The following is a 17,318-nucleotide window of genomic DNA, read 5'->3' as shown; positions in this document are numbered from 1 at the left end:
CACATAATGCGCTACCACACCCAAGAGAGCTCCTCCGCACAACACATATTCCTTTGTCAAGCTCAGCTTTATTGGAGTGTATTATCTCAAGACCAAACTTTGAAATATGTGTCCCCAGAAAGGAGATGTTTTGGATATTATAATATTTGGAGGTAGGCCTTCCCGTGGGCATATCAATTAAAATGTGACCAGTGTTGGTACTTTTCTCTTGTTATTCCTGCCAGAAATTGCAATGGATGCATGTTTTCAACACAATTTCAAAAAATATACATGTCCCCAAGGTTTTGCAAGTTATGTGAGTTTCCATTCTTCAATAAAATTCTAGGCAATTGTTTTGATTGTGCACTTTACAAAGTTCTGACTAGATAAGGAATTCACATCAAAAAAGAAGACTATTGACATGATTTACAATTACGGAAATGTCGCCCAAGTGTTTTGTTAAATCTAGAAGACCTTAATGGGTTAATCAGGTGCTACGTAAAGGGCATCAAGTCTAATTGGGTCCAGTAGCACTATTGGTATCCGGTTAGGTATGGTCGACTATTATACCTTGGTGCTGTAATAAATTGTATCGAGTATAATAATTTTCATTGACGTAGCATTATTGTTCTTCATTGCAAATTTTTGGGGTACTATAGAATATAGCCATTGGTACCTATAGCACTGATGACACTCCCCAAATGTGTCTTTGTACCTAAGCTTCCAAGCACAAAGTCAATGGAATTACAAAACACTTGAACCAGCCCACTGCATGCATTGCACTTCTTTGGTCCAATATTGTGCATATGTGACCCGTTCCGACAAAACCAGGAACAAGTCGCATTTCATGATTTGAATAAAAATGTAAGCATGGGATGATAAGCTTTAAAATGATACCAAAATTAAATACATAGAATAATACTTTTCAAGATGTGGATAATTTTGTAAATGATACCTTGATATTTGCTTGATATTTGCTATTCTGAAAAATGGGCTAATTAGTTTCCTGCTTTACACAGGATTGAATAGGGATTATCATAGTTCAACTGTCAATTATTGATTAAATATACCTCTTTTTAATAAGTACTTTCAAGGATTTGAAAGTCCACTTAGTCCCAAGGTCAAATACCTTGAAATTAAGAATTCCAAAATTTGATATTTTTTTTATGGGAATGTCATCTTTTCATGCCTGTAACTCAAAAAACAAGCCTGGCGACTTGTTCCAGGTTTTGTTGGAGCTGGTCACATATGTGAATTTTCAAGTAACATCTTTTAGCTTTATGGATTCACATTGTTATCAGTGATGTACTGGGCAAAATTTCACAGGGGCATGAGGAAAGGGGGAGGGGTACTGGTACTATATCTTGTGTTACCATCCTCTAGCAGACCCTCACATTTCCAATATAAAACACTTATAAAACTTACTTCATGCAATGTCATGTGAAAATACCAACCCTATAGTGTGTTTGGCTTATAATTGGCAAAAATCATGTATTGATATAGAAAGGTGTAGCCCCAGCACTTACACTTGTTGCATAAAATGTGATTGATGCACACTTATATGAATTTACACCAGCATAATAAGTTTGGGCTTTATTCATAACTTCATTAATATATGCGAAGCCTGTAATCCAATCCAAAGAAATTGATTGCCTGACTGCGAACTTATTGCACGGTCATTAATTAGATATTGGTGTTGATGAAGTAGTGTTGCTATCTACTGCTGATATTTGTTTTGATGAAGTAGTGTTGCTATTATTGGTGTTAAAGTAGTTTTGCTATCAACTGGTGGTAATGGTGTTAGAAGTAAGTGCTATCTGCTGCTGATATTGGTGTTGAAGTAAGTGCTATCTACTGCTGATATTGGTGTTGAAGTAGCATTGCTATCTACTGCTGATATTGGTGTTGCTGAATTATGTAGTAGTGTTACTGTCTAATGCTGATATTAGTGTTGATGTAGTGTTGCTATCTACTGCGGACATTTGGTGTCGATGAAGTATAGTTGCCATCTACTGTTGATGAAGTAGTGCTGCTATCTACTGCTGATATTGGTATTGATGAAGTAGTGCTGCTATCTACTGTTGATATTGATGTTGATGAAGTAGTGCTGCTATCTATTGCTGATATTGGTATTGGCGAAGTAGTGCTGCTATCTACTGCTGATATTGGTATTGATGAAGTAGTGCTGCTATCTACTGCTGATATTGATGAAGTAGTGCTGCTATCTACTGTTGATATTGGTGTTGGTGAAGTAGTGCTGCTATCTATTGCTGATATTGGTATTGATGAAGTAGTGCTGCTATCTACTGCTGATATTGGTATTGATGAGGTAGTGCTGCTACCTACTGCTGATATTGGTGTTGATGAAGTAGTGCTGCTATCTATTGCTGATATTGGTGTTGATGAAGTAAGTAGTGTTGCTATCTACTACTGATATTGGTGTTGTTGAAGTAGTGCTGCTATCTACTGTTGATAATGGTGTTGTTGAAGTAGCGTTTCTATCTACTACTGATGTTTGAGCTGGTGAAGTAGATACTTTATCCTACCAAATACAAAACTGTTTTTAAACGTCATATACGTGTTACAAACATGTTTTGGTATTGGTCTAAACGTTTTAATAACATTTAAATATCGGGTTATAAAGGTCATACGGAAAACTGAAAAATTCTACAACAACATTTTCAAAATATTATTATGTATTTTTGAACAACATTTTTGCAAAATATTTTGCCAACACTTAAAAGTGATATTATGCTAGAATGTCTTGCAGCAAGTTTTCACAAATGTTTTGGAATGTTATTAAAACGTCTCAGCAAACAGCTCCACATGGGGTTTTAAGGTTATGCCCCAAGCCATTCCATCAATGCTTTCAACTGTTCAAAAGTTAAAACAAAACTTTAGGGTCAATAAACTGCGTCGATCACACTAGCTACAACATGATATCACATAATTTAGCCTACTTAAACATAACCATAACTGCCTTACCTAAAACGCTATATAGATATTTGCATGATTATTGATAACGATCCATAGAATTATGAGAACTTTGAGCTCAAGTAATATTTGCTAATGCTGATTACTATTCTAAAAATCTACTTGTCTTTTTGAAGAAGCCCATCCTATCATTGACTTAACATAACGTTAGAAAGTGAAATATATCACTCAGTTTTAAGTATCAGATTATATGCGTCGAGGGTTCCTGGAAAAAAACGTTAGCGAGTAAGTATGTATACATAATTATACATTTCAATTTACTAAAGTTTGAGTTTGGAAGAAAAGATATTGCTTGTAATAATCATTTGATGTCTCACCTTATTCAGGGCTCACACCATAAAACCAAGTTCCTAATCTTGTATGTGTTAAACATGTTAAATAGGCCAGTAAATCTAGCACTTTTGGGGGCCAACTAAGGAACTAATTGCAACAGAATTGTTTTCACCACAATGCATTTCCTTGAGGACCCAAAGTGTCATATTAAAAGTCCCAAAATATCCAAGTATGGGAAAGGATCCTAATTTGCATAAATCCAAAATGGCCGCTAAAATTTCAGAAAAATCTAAATTTTGACATACCTTCACTACTAGATGGCCTATTACAATGATTTAACATTCTAGGAAGGGGTTTTCGGACACATCGAGTCTAATGGGATATGTTAGAAAATGTTCATACAGCAGAATCATTAGCATATTTTCAAAATGGCCACCAAAATGTAAATTATCTGTATTTTACACAGGAAACACATCATTTCGTATTGTAGAATAGCTTGGAACAACTGCAACATTGTTTTTTTTCACCACAATAATCATTTGAGAACACTTGAGTACTATACTAATAGTACCAAAGTATCCAAGTATCCAAAAAGATGATTAATTTGCAGAAATCCAAGATGGCCACCTGCCAAAATTCAGAAAATGTAGATTTTGGAATATTACAATGATTTAACTTTCTCGGAATGGGTTTGTGGACACAGCCATTCTTATGGAATAGGATATAAACTGACCATAGAGAATGATCACTAGCATATTTTCAAAATGGCCATAGGCCTATTTATACAACCATATCACTATGTACAACTACACTTGGAACAAATCAACAGTTTCTTTCAGCTTAATACAATGTTTTTGAGTTCCATGAACAATATTCTAAAAGTTCTCAAATATATATAGAAAAGTATGGGAATTTATGGGAAAGAGTTATTTGCATAAATCCAATAAATGTACCCAAGATGGCTACCAATATTACACAATCACAAAGAACACAATCTCATTGTTGGATCGTTACTCTTCCCACACAAGAAAATCCATAAGTTAACTTGGAATTCTCCCAATGGAAGGACAGAAAACCAAATTGGTACCTTAATCAACCGGAATTGGCGTAACTCCTTAAAAGACGTTAGAGTGTACAGAAGAGCTGATGTTGGAATTGACCATAACCTGGCAATTACTACCATCCACGTAATATATGACACCAGTAAACTGCTAGAGAGTGATGTTTTGACATGCTTTCATGCTAAAATCGGTGGAAAGTTCCATGCATTGGCTGAATTAGATGCTAATACCGATGTTGATGAAGAGTGGAATGTAATTGTTGATACCGTAAATAGAGCATCAGTAGAACACCTTGGATTCAGAATGAAGATGAAGGCAGACTGGATCTCAACTGAGACAAAGGAGCTTATTGAGAGAAAGGTAGTCAAACCAGCAATGGATAGTGACTCCCGTGAACTCAACAGGCACACAAGAATTGCTTAAGAATGACAAAAAGACCTGGATGAGCAAGAGCAAGTCTTCCAGCTGAAGAATGTTCTCATTGGTAAAACCAGCAGAAAGGCCTCGCAGATATGATATGCCAAAGGAGAAATACTTAAGGATGAGGCTGCTCGACTGCAGAGATGGGCTGAATCTGTTGAAGACCTGCTCAACGCTGAAGAGCCTAGTGAGTTATTAAACTTCTCAAGGTTCAATCCTTGAGAAGAACTAAAAATTGACATGGAACCACCAATCAGAGAAGAACTTGACATGGCACTTAGCCTACTCAAACGAAACAAGGCACCGGGCATTGATAACATCCTCCCCCTCACTTCTCAAGGATGGTGGCGACAACATCAAAGAATGGTCGCTGATAATTTGTAAACTGATAAAGGCGAACCGAGAAAATACCAAGAGAATGGGGACAAGGCATAATCCTTCCATTACCAAAGAAGGGAGACCTTTCTCACTGTAGCAATAACTGTGGTATCACTCTATTGAACATTGCAGGCAAAGTTTTCTCCACAATCGTACTTCTAAGAGTGAAGGATGACGTTGACGTAAGAATGAGGGAAAACCAAGCTGGTTTTAGGGACGCTTATGCCAGGATTAAATATTCGACCTGAACCAAATCATCAAGAAATGTCTGATCCAACAGCTACCAAGGTTTAATTAACTTCATCGACTTTAAGGCTGCCTTTGACTCACCAACCATCTGTATGGAAAATCCTGCACATCTATTGGCATCCCAAGGAAGATCATCAACATCATAATTAACTCTTATCATGCCACAACATGTGCGGTCAAATCAGAGAGCTCCCTTTCCAAATTGTTCAGTATAGTCACTGGCGTAAGACAGACAGGGTGATATTTGGTCACCACTGCTTTTTGGCCTTGCCATCGACTTCGTACAGAAAGCAAGAAAAGTATAACCCTTCTACCTAGGCAAATCTTGAGGTACCCGGAGGTAAAACTGGTTGATCTTGACTATGCTGACAAAGCCCTCCTAGAAGATTATGATGCCAAGATGACAGATACAACTGAAGCCATCACTTGGTCGTTCGAGCTCAGCCCCTTTGGTTCCAATGGGAGATGAAGGCCTCATCAAGGTTATGGATCAATTTAAGTATCTGGGAGCATACTTTAGTGCTGATGGATCATATACTAAGGAGCTCAATCATAGGAGTGGCAAATCATCTGGTGCTTTTAAAGAACTTGAGAAGGTGTGGAAGGACCGGTATATCAATTTAGACACCAAGATGAAATTCTATAGAGCATGCGTTCTCGACCTCTCTACCCTTCTATATATGCTTCTGAATGCTGAACCCTCACTGAAAGAGATGAGTCCAGATTAGATGCATTTGATATGAGATGCCAAAGGAAAATTATCTGCATCAAATGGACCCAGCCCAGCTTATCACCAACGACTTCATAAGATCATCAGTGACGAAACAACAGAAGCTCACTACTATCATAAGAAAGCAATGCTTACAGTGGTTTGGCCATCTGCACAGAATGGATGAGAGTCGCATCCGGCCCAAGAAAGCTCTACTTCTGGAATCCCACCCATGGAAAGAGAAGACCTGGACCCCCTAGGACAACTTGGAAGAGTGTTATTCAGAGGGACTTGGATAGACTTGGCCCCAGGTGGTCTGTGGAAGAAGCTGAAATTGCTAATGGCCACGTGGAATTGTTCCTACGTAAGGCAGCAGGTGCAGAAATGCACGATGCTGACTGGTAGGTAGGCATGGTAGGTAGGTATTTCCAAAATTCATCACCGTCACCCATTAATAGTTTCATTACAATAGCTGAACTTTATAATGTAGTTTGTGGATTCAAGGAATGTCTTGGGAGACATGGCAGGTCAGATAACGATTTTCAGATTATTGCTGCCATGAAATATGAATATTTCATAATGTAAATGCTTTACATCACACAAGTAGGCTTTTTTCTTTTCAAGTCAAAAATGTTAATGTATTGTATTTTGGAAAATTCTAGCAGTCTTCTTGGCATTATTCTTTCCCCACACTGCTCACACTGTTTTCTGAGAAATGCATGAGGATTCTACATTCTACAGGCTCATACAAATATCATAATTATATACATCCTTGAAAATCAAACCATCATACTGGTCATCATGGTCATTAGGAAGTAAAGATATTTCAAAGTTTATATATTTTTTATTGATTTCGGCAGGTAGCCATTTTTGATTTATGCAAATTAGGCACCTTTTGCAATACTTTAATATTGTGGAGCTGTTCATGATCCATTTGTGTAATCATTTTCCAACCTATTCCATAAGACCTGAATCATTACGTTGTGTCATTTAGAACTGAAGATATATGTCAAAGTTGAAATTTTCTGAATTTTGACAGGCAGCCATCTTGGATTTATGCAAATTAGGCATCTTTTCTATACTTGGATACTTTGGGACTTTTAGTCTGGTGTCATGAGACCTCAAATTAATGTGTTGTGGTGAAAAAAAATAGGTTTGAATTTGATCCAAGTAGAATATTGCTATTCTATCATTCAAAATGATATGTTACATGTGTAAAAAGATTTTGGCGGCCATTTTGAAAATATAACGATGATCTGTTTATGTAATCAATTTTTAACCTATCTCATGATACTTGTTGTGTCCAAAACCCCCTTCCTAGAAAGTTAAGCCATTGTAATAGGCCATTTAGAAGTGAAGATATATCAAAATCTAGATTTTTCTGAAATTTGGGCGGCCATTTTGGATTTATGCAAATTAGGCACCTTTCCCATACTTGGATATTTTGGGACTTTTAGTATGGTACTTTGGGGACCTCAAGGAAATGCACTGTGGTGAAAAAAATTCTGTTGCAATTAGTTCCTTAGAAAATGCTAGATTTAGCAACTTTAACATGGTTAAAACTCCATGGTATATTCCAAACACCATTTTGGTGAAGTTTTGCCATATATATTCTATACCCTATTCATCGTAGAAGTGATGATGTAACAGGGTTGACTACCATAGCAATAGATCAGATAGATGAATACAATTTTTGAATATATCTTGATTTTTGGTAGTTAATCTGCTCAATTTTTTGTAGTATATCAAAAACGAAACGATGTAATCATACCAAATATGGTTTAGTTTTTAAAATTAGGATTTTTATTCCAAGTGTAAGGTTACTTATTTGGCACAGTATATAACAAACAATAGGCACATCAGTCTTCATTCCAAACTTTTTTTCCATTCAGATCAAACAGGTGTGATCTGCGAATGGAAACACTGGTATTTTTCCAGTCAGAAATGGTTGGACCAATTTAGTGGTAGCGTAGTTGTTTTAGGCGAGGGGTGGATTTGGAAAAAGTATACATCCCCCTCCCCATTGGACCTTTTCCCAAAAATTTTGGACTTTTTCGCTCGCAAATGGACTTTTTGGACAAAAAAAGCATTAAAAACCCAACCCTGGCTACGCACTGTCTGATATCTTTTGATATGTTGATTCCCACTTCTAGGCATCAAATTACAATTAAAATGCTTGAACTCTTTTCTTCAGAAACCACACATAATGGGACTGACTACTAGGCCTACTTTTCATCGTGACAGCAAGGCACGTGCGATGTTGTTCTTCAATATCGTTATGTTACTTATCGTGTCAACCCATCAGAAAGTTCCTATCTTGGACAGATCTTCTGATCAATACAACACTACCGAGGAAACCACTACTGCAACGCAAACGACTTCGGTAAAGAAGACTACATTGTTGCCACCAACGACTGCAATTCCTCCCAGCTGGCAAATACGAAACTGTACACTAGCAACAACCAATGATTCGTTTGCAGCTCTTCAAAGAAAACTTCGTCTGAATCCAGCGTTGATCTATGTGAAGCTACTCTTCATAGATTTGGAATTTGACTCGGATACTGCGTATTTGAATGATATACCAGCTGCGATTGACCCTCTTTTGTGGACTTGGGTGAGCGAAGGAAAGGGGTATTTGCTTCGGACCTTTTCGCCCAATTTTCTCCACCTCTCTCTTGGTACCTTAAGTCCAGATGTATACCATTACCAATTGGAAGTATCGATTGAATCATGCATGGAGTTTCAAAATATATCCGATTATGCGAAGTACCTGGCTGTTTCGGAATTTCTCATTGATGTGTTTCAGTTAGCGTATGAGGAAAATAATCAAGAACATAATAGATTTAAAGTTTGTCAAGAATTTTACCATAATATAACAAACGTAAGAGGTACTTTAAAAGCTTGGATTCTTAACCTTCATGTATTTATGTATTTACCAGAAAGTATCGAAATAGCATGTTGGTCTTCCGATGATAAAATTGTCACTCCACAAGACAATGAGTCTTTCCTTTGGTTGTCTATTATGTACCACACTATTTTAATTCTTGGGGTCTTGTGCTTTCCGTTCACAATAGGTATAATGATCCAAAAACATCCTCCCATTAAGGTAGGAAATTCATTCCGTTTTGACAGAAACACGAGCCTCCCAATTGGTCTCAAATACATATTGCTCTATTGGAAAGACAACACTCCCAGTTCTAACGGCAGTCTTCATGTTTCTGTCCAAATCATCCGAAGAGTTGGGTTGATTGGCCTTTTGTTCCTTATCAGCTACTGGGAAGCTATTTTCTTAAAGTTACTTGATGAAACTTACTCTGTCCGAATGGCATCAGCTTTCCGCGTTTCCATCAATTATAACGCGTACTGGAGTATGACAGGCATACTAATCCTGCTTTTCATCGCATATATCCTCATTACAACTGCATTGATCTATGATGATGAACCGATATTTTTAGAACCGGACATACAGAGAAAACGTCTGTTAGGCATGTTTATAGGCGAAGATTTACCCGATAAGTACCAAGTAGTGAAGGCTGATCAAAAACAACCTTGGCAAAACCAATTTTTTCATTACATGTCCCACCGATGGCTAATGGCCATAGATCGGCGCATTATCTGGGATTGGATATGGAATCACACATCTTTTGGAAAAAAGATAAATGATCAATGCCGTGGCTGCGCATCTGTAGTGGTGAAAGTACCGATATCATTTCTGCTGGTGGTTACGTTGCTGATATGGTACAGTCCATTGGTATACACTGTTGTCATGTTTTTAACTTGGATGGATGAAGAAGACCTGCAAACTTGTACCCATCGTGTAACTTATGTATTGTTCAAGACTATTCTCATCCTTGTATGTTGCCCGTTGTTGTTTGGTGTGATACGTTTGGTCGCTGGCATTGCTGCCTTGATCGCAGATACCATAGAATACACATTTGCAGGTGTCCTGATTAACATAGTGATGCTTGATCCGATTTTCTTCATGGTTGCTGCAATATTGAGCTATACTGTGATGACCATAACTGAATTTTATGACCGATACTATCAAATGAATTTGATTCTCATAAAGAAGGCGAGAAAACTTGACGAAAGTTCTTCAGTCGGATACAAAACCACATCACGGGCTACCATTTCGGAGGATCTGTTTTGGTATATTGCCTCCCACTGCCGGCCTATACGTCTAGAGCTTGTAAAAAGTTTGTTACGTCTTTCTGTAATTTCATTCTTGGTTTTGATAGGATTTGAAGTCTTGCAAGAAGTCAATGTGCTTGATCAGCTGTCTGATTCAGCAACTTTGATCTTTTCACTTGTCATATCTTTTGCTGTACCTATAATTAACAACACCATACGATCAGCTGCAAATGAAGAGGTGCGAAGACAGGATCTGAAACGAAAAGTAGAAAAATACTTGAAAAAAATACAAAAGGATAACCCAGAATTGGTACGTTTAACCGAAGAACCTGTTGAAGAAACGGAACCTCGGGAAATTGAAAGAATAGAGTCTCCCCGTGACAGTGTACCAATGCCTGTAGTCAAATCGACGGTTGAAGGACAGCCAAATCTAAATCTGCAATCTGAACACCCGAATGGGAATGATAATGACGAATTTGAGCACGAAACGGGAAAGGTTTAATATTAGTCTTAGTCTTAGACTCTCGTTCTGTCTCTTTGACGCGGTCTCTGTAATTTATTTGCCTGTAAGTATCCCTCTCTCCCCTCTCTCTCTCCCCTCCGTCATAGCTGTCTTTCTCTCTTGAGTCGGCAAGCCCTTCGACTAACCTTCGGCAATGATCTTCTCCTGCATGCACGTCTTTGGAGTTGTTCAAGTGACTTTTTATTTCTTTAACATTTTTGTCCCACTTCAGGTCATTTTGCAGGTGAACACCTAGTATTTTCGCCTCAGCTATCTTAAGCTCAATAGGGGCGGTGGTTTGGTTTTGAAACAAACCTGGATGGTCTGACACTTGCTAGGGTTTAAGCTAAGCTTGTTTTTGTTTGTTCGCTCAGTGAACTCGTCCAGTGTATCTTGAAGCTTGCTTGGTTGGGAATACAGACGATTTTCAGCAAGTGTCTTCCAACAGTTGACGCTTGCATCTGATCTGAACTGCATCATGATAACCTGGAAGCCGATTGGGCCGAGTTTAGTCCCCTGTGGGAGGGCACCATTGAGAACTTTGAACTCAGAGAGTGATTGATTGTAACGGACGCATTGCATACGGTTGCTGACAACGTCACACAACCAAGGAACGATGGCTCTGCACTCAGACTCCCAAGTGGATAAATTTCTCAATGAGGATGTTGTGGGCTATCATATCGAACGCTTTGGAGAAGTCCGTCAGAACCACCGTTCCCACATTGAATCTTGAATTCGTGTCAGATGGCTAGTGTGTAGTGTATTTCAAGTCGGACGTTTTTGTTAACTCGCTGAGCTGAACTGAGCGGAATCAACCGACAGCTGAGAAGAAAGAAGATTTCATTGGAAGCTGAATCGAAGAAAGAAAATTTACGGAAAAGTAGTAAAGGTTTTTTATAATACGTATACAAAAATATTTCTTGATTCAAAATTCAACACGTAAATTTCGTACCCCTGCATTGAACCATATCATGCTGATCACTTGCACCTGTAAGATTAGTATCTTTGAAAAGAGCGGTATTGTATTCAATCTATGATTGAAGACATACACAGGTGATGAGTGCAGCGGGATATTCAAAAATTGTTTTCTCCTAGTGGGCACATACAGGAAATGACGTCAATACAACGTCGGAGCGTTGTTTTGGTTGTACGTTGTAATAATATAAATTTATGACCGAGGTAAATTTTGGTTGGTTTAACGTTGTACTAACCAATTGATGTCAACATAACTTTCATATATACAACCATCTTACAGCAATTATACCCCGCATTATACAACGTACCGACGTTGTATTGACGTCAATTTCCTAATGTGCCCACTAGGGTATGGTAGTTAATCCGATTATTACAGCACTTCAGCGGCGAACACTATATTTGTACATTTATAAATATATTAATATCAAAATGGTTTCTCTTTTCCCCATTTTTCCTTTTTTTTCTGGATAGGGCGGGCCGCGACGCCCGGCCCGATCCGCGCCTGTTGACTGGCTCCAAAAATGTGTCAAAATCTCCCAAGAAAAATCTTTCAATTTCACCAGAAATAATTTGATCTAAGTCTGTAGTTGAGTAATTTCCAGATATTTCAATAGCTTTGTGAGTCTTCTTTTATTATCGGGTTTGTGTGTGAAGGCATCGTTAAGTAATACAGGTATTCATGATGAGATTTTCCCTGTGGAGTGACAATTTTTATCGGAATTTTAGAAGGGTGCCTATTTTCTTCTATTTGTGGAAAGAACGTGGTGCTGGAATTTATTAACGAGAAAGGGCTATTCAGTAATTATGTTGATATATCTGGGATGATTTTAACACCACTTTAATACTAAATGTATATTATTTGAAGCGGATGTATATACTTCTGTAATCAAAAAATAATTAATTAACCTTAATCACTAGTTTCAATTTCAAAAAGCTTAGGTACTGAAGTAGTATTGCTATCTACTGATATTGGTGTTCATGAAGTAGTGTTCCTATCTACTGCTGACTTTGTGTTGATAAAGTAGTTTTGCTATCTACTGCTGATATTGGTGTTAATTGAGTAAAGGCCTTGGCTTGAAAGCCAGCAACCACAGACAATCAAGTATTTATTGTTGATATTGGTATTGATTAAGTAGTGATGCTATCAACTGCTTATATTGGTGCTAATGAAGTAGTATTGCTAGTATTGGTGTTGATGAAGTAGCGTACCTTTATGCTGTTGATAATTGGTGTTGGTAAAGTAGTTTTGCTATCTATTGCTGATATTGGTGTTAATGAAGTAGTATTGCTATCTGCTGATATTAGCGTTCTTATCTGCTACTGATAATTGGTTTTGGTAAAGTAGTTTTGTTATCTGCTGCTGATATTGGTGTTAATAAAGTACTGTTGCTATCTACTGCTGATATTGGTATTGATAAAGTAGTTTTGCTATCAACTGCTGATATTAGTGTTAATGAAGTAGAGCCCTTAGCTTAAAAGCTAGCAACAACAACAAAGCATGTTGATTAAGTATTTATTGTTGATATTGGTATTGATGAGATTGGTGTTGATGAAGTAGTGAAGCTATTGACGTTGATGGAGTAATGTTGCTATTTGCTGATATTGGTCTTGATGAAGTAGTGTTGCTATCTACTGTTGATATTGATTTTGATGAAGTAAATGGTAATGAAAGGGTATTGAACTACTCCCACTTCTTTTTTATATACAGATTGTAACAATAAAAATTATTCAATTGCAATTTCGCCATTTACATGTTTTAGACCAAACAAAGAGTTCATGGCAACAATGTTATATGCAGTGGAATCAGTAATATCTTGGCTAACAGAAAAACTTTATTTGGTTTCTTTACTAGTTCGGGCTCAAACGCTATGCTCAATTAACTAAATCGTCCAGAAAACGAGTTGGGCCACTTTTGACATTTTTCAATCATATCAAACTTACATCGCGAAGAATTGACTTTCATGATCATGATGATTAGCATTTTTGATATAAAAAAAAAAAAATGGTTCATGGCGTAAAAGTGATATCAGTAGAATCAGTAATATCTTGGATTACAGAAAAACTATACTTGGTTTCTTTCCTATTTCAGTCAGGTTCAAACATTAAGCCCAATTTTACTTAATCGCACGTATCAAGTTTGTACCACGTAAAGTGAACTTTCAATGCTTATATCGTCAAAGATTTTAGAACAAAAACAAAGGTTTTATATATGTTTGTCTTTCACTTAATTGACATTGGTAAATAGATAATACGAAATATTTACATGTATTTCAAATTTATAAAATTTATTAAAATTACGCAGATGATCGGTGCACCGACCATGCAGATGGTTCATGATTCAACTCAATTCAGTCACTCAAATTAGTACACAAACACACGGAAGTGGCACAAGCTGACTGCTTTACACAATATATGACTTTACTATGGCTTATAGAACACCGATTTTTAATATTGAAACTGCCTTATCTAAAACTTTATAGACATTTACATGATTATGATCCATATAATTACACATATGTGAACATTGACGACAAATTCAACTTTGAGCTACTACTACGGCCGTATAAAATTAATGTTTTGGTTCTCGTCCAGAGGATTTTCATGAATTGATGAGGGATGGAGATTTTTTTGTTTTTTTGTTCTTTTGTTTTTGGTTGTTTGTTTCCAATGTAAAATGAGCATTGTCAGTAGTTTTCAGTCTTTTCCAACAGTGCTCGAGGAAAGGATGAGGCCCTTTTTAAGTGTGAGATTCTGAAAGATAAATCCCAAAAAGTACCACAAAAAGACTTGGACGTGATCTTTGTTCTCTAATAAACTTATTCATATGTATGAAGTTTTCATAAATCATTCCAAAGTCTAATAAAAATTGAAAAATGTAAACAAAAAGAGACAAATCCCAGAAATTAAGGAGGGAGGGGACGAGAGCCAAAACATTAATTTTATACGGCATAATTTTATATTTCCTAATGCTGATCACTGTTATAAAATTTACGTGTCTTATCTAAAGAAACCCATCCTATCAGTCAATCGTTGACTTGACCTTAACATTACGTGAGAAAATGAAATAAATCACTCAATCTTAAGTATCATACGTGGATACATGCTCCAGCTCTTCCACATCAAACTTCTTATTTTGTATATGCTGTTCAAGTGGAGCATGTTGTGCGCTTGTATGCTTGCAAATCAACCAATGTGTGTCGATACTCTGTTTGAGGTTTTGCGCAGTATCAGAAGAAGAGAGCTCCTAGAAAAAACGTTAGCGAGTAAGTATGTATACATAATTATATACATTTCAATTTAGAAAACTCATGAGTTTGGAAGAAAAATATTTTGCATGTAGTAATATTTGATGTCTCATCTTAGTTAGGGCTCTCACCATAAAATCAAGTTCCTATTCTCGTATGTGTTAAAAGGCACAGAGAAATTCGTAATTTTCTCATGGTTAAAACTCCACGATGCATTCAAAACACCATTTTGCCTAAAGTTGGTGATATATTTGTACTCCATAACCAGCAATTTTTTGGTAGATGAGCTGCTCGATTTTTCGCAGTGAGGCATCAAAAACAATGTAAATTATACCAACCCCATCGCACAACGCCTCACAGTTGTGACCTTATTTTGTAAATCAAACCAAAATTTAGTAGTTATGCTTCTTTTAATTGGTTGATTTCACATCTCGATATCAAATTACAATTCAAATGCTTTAAATCTTTTCTTCAGAAATCACACATAATGGCACTGGCTATTAGGCCTACTTTTCATCGTGGGAATAAGGCACATGTGATGTTATTCCTCCATATTGTGATGCTACTTATCGTGTCGACCCATCAAAAGGTGCTCTTCTTGGACAGATCTTCTGACCAATACAATACTACTGAGGAAACCACTACTGCAACGCCAACAACGACTTCAGTAAAGCACACTACATTGTTGTCACCAACGACTACAATTCCTCCCAGCTGGGAAATACGAAACTGTACATTAGCAACAACCAATGATTCGTTTGCAGTTCTTCAAAGAAAACTTCGTTTGAATCCAGCGTTGATCTATGTGAAGCTACTCTTCATAGATTTGGAATTTGACTCTGATACCGCGTATTTGAATGATATACCAGCTGCGATTGACCCTCTTTTGTGGACTTGGGTGAGCGAAGGAAAGGGGTATTTGCTTCGCACCTTTTCACCAAATTTTCTACACCTCTCGCTTGGTACCTTAAGTCCAGATGTATACCATTACCAATTGGAAGTATCGATTGAATCATGCATGGAGTTTCAAAATATATCCGATTATGCGAAGTACCTGGCTGTTTATGAATTTCTCATTGATGTATTCCAATTAGCGTATGAGGAAAATAATCAAGAATATAATAGATTTAAAGTTTGTCAAGAATTTTACCATAATATAACAAACGTGAGAGGTACTTTAAAAGCTTGGATTCTTAACCTTCATGTATTTATGTATTTACCAGACAGTATCGAAATAGCATGTTGGTCTTCCGATGATAAAATTGTCACTCCACAAGACAATGAGTCTTTCCTTTGGCTGTCTATTATGTACCACACTATTTTAATTCTTGGGGTCTTGTGCTCTCCGTTTGCAATAGGTATAATGATCCAAAAACATCCTCCCATTAAGGTAGGAAATTCATTCCGTTTTGACAGAAACACGAGCCTCCCAATTGGTCTCAAATACATATTGCTCTATTGGAAAGACAACATTCCTAGTTCTAAAGGCAGTTTTAATCTTCATATTGGTGTCATAATCATCCGAAGAATTGGGTTGATTGGCCTAATGTTCCTTATCAGCTACTGGGAAGCTATTATCTTGAGGTTATTTGATGAAACTTACTCTGTCCGAATGGCATCCGCTTTTCGTGTTTCCGTCAATTATAACGCGTACTGGAGTATGACAGGGATACTAATCTTGCTTTTCATCGCGTATGTCCTCATTACAACTGCACTGATTTATGATCATGACGATGATGTTGATCAACCGATATTTTTAGAACCGGACATACAGAGAAAACGTCTGTTAGGCAAGGATTTACCCGTAGAAAATCAAGTAGTGAAGGCTGATCGAAAACAACCTTGGCAAAACCAATTTTTTCATTACATGTCCCACCGATGGCTAATGGCCATAGATCGGCGCATTATCTGGAATTGGCTATGGAATCACACATCATTTGGGAAAAAGATAAATGACCATTGCCATGGCTGCGCATCTTTAGTGGTAAAAGTACCGATATCATTTCTGTTGATGGTTACGTTGCTGATATGGTACAGTCCATTGGTATACACTGTTGTCATGTTTTTAACTTGGATGGATGATGAAGAAGGTCCGAGAACTTGCACATATTGTGCACATTATGTATTGTTAATCCTTGTATGTTCCCCGTTGCTGTTTGGTGTGATACGTTTGGTTGCTGGCATTGCTGCCTTGATCGCAGATACCATAGAATATACATTTGCAGGTGTCCTGATCAACATAGTGGTGCTTGATCCGATTTTCTTCATGGTTGCTGCAATATTGAGCTATACTGTGATGACCATAACTGAATTTTATGATCGATACTATCAAATGAATTTGATTCTCATAAAGAAGGCAAGAAAACTTGACGAAAGTTCTTCAGTCGGATGCAAAACCACAT

General features: G+C 37.1%; 1 protein-coding gene across 1 annotated transcript; it reads left to right on the top strand.

Annotated features, from left to right (window-relative positions):
- The first annotated feature begins 4,193 nt into the window (after positions 1-4,193).
- LOC140169404 (uncharacterized) lies at positions 4,194-4,730 on the top strand. Its single transcript, XM_072192663.1, has one exon. It carries the CDS (start codon positions 4,194-4,196, stop codon positions 4,728-4,730), a length of 537 nt encoding a protein of 178 aa, XP_072048764.1.
- The last annotated feature ends 12,588 nt before the right edge of the window (positions 4,731-17,318 follow it).

Source organism: Amphiura filiformis, chromosome 14, assembly GCF_039555335.1.
Source record: "Amphiura filiformis chromosome 14, Afil_fr2py, whole genome shotgun sequence".
NCBI classification, from domain to species: Eukaryota; Metazoa; Echinodermata; class Ophiuroidea; order Amphilepidida; family Amphiuridae; genus Amphiura; species Amphiura filiformis.
Note: the sequence above shows the minus strand (reverse complement) of the source record. Positions and strands in the feature narration are given on the sequence as shown.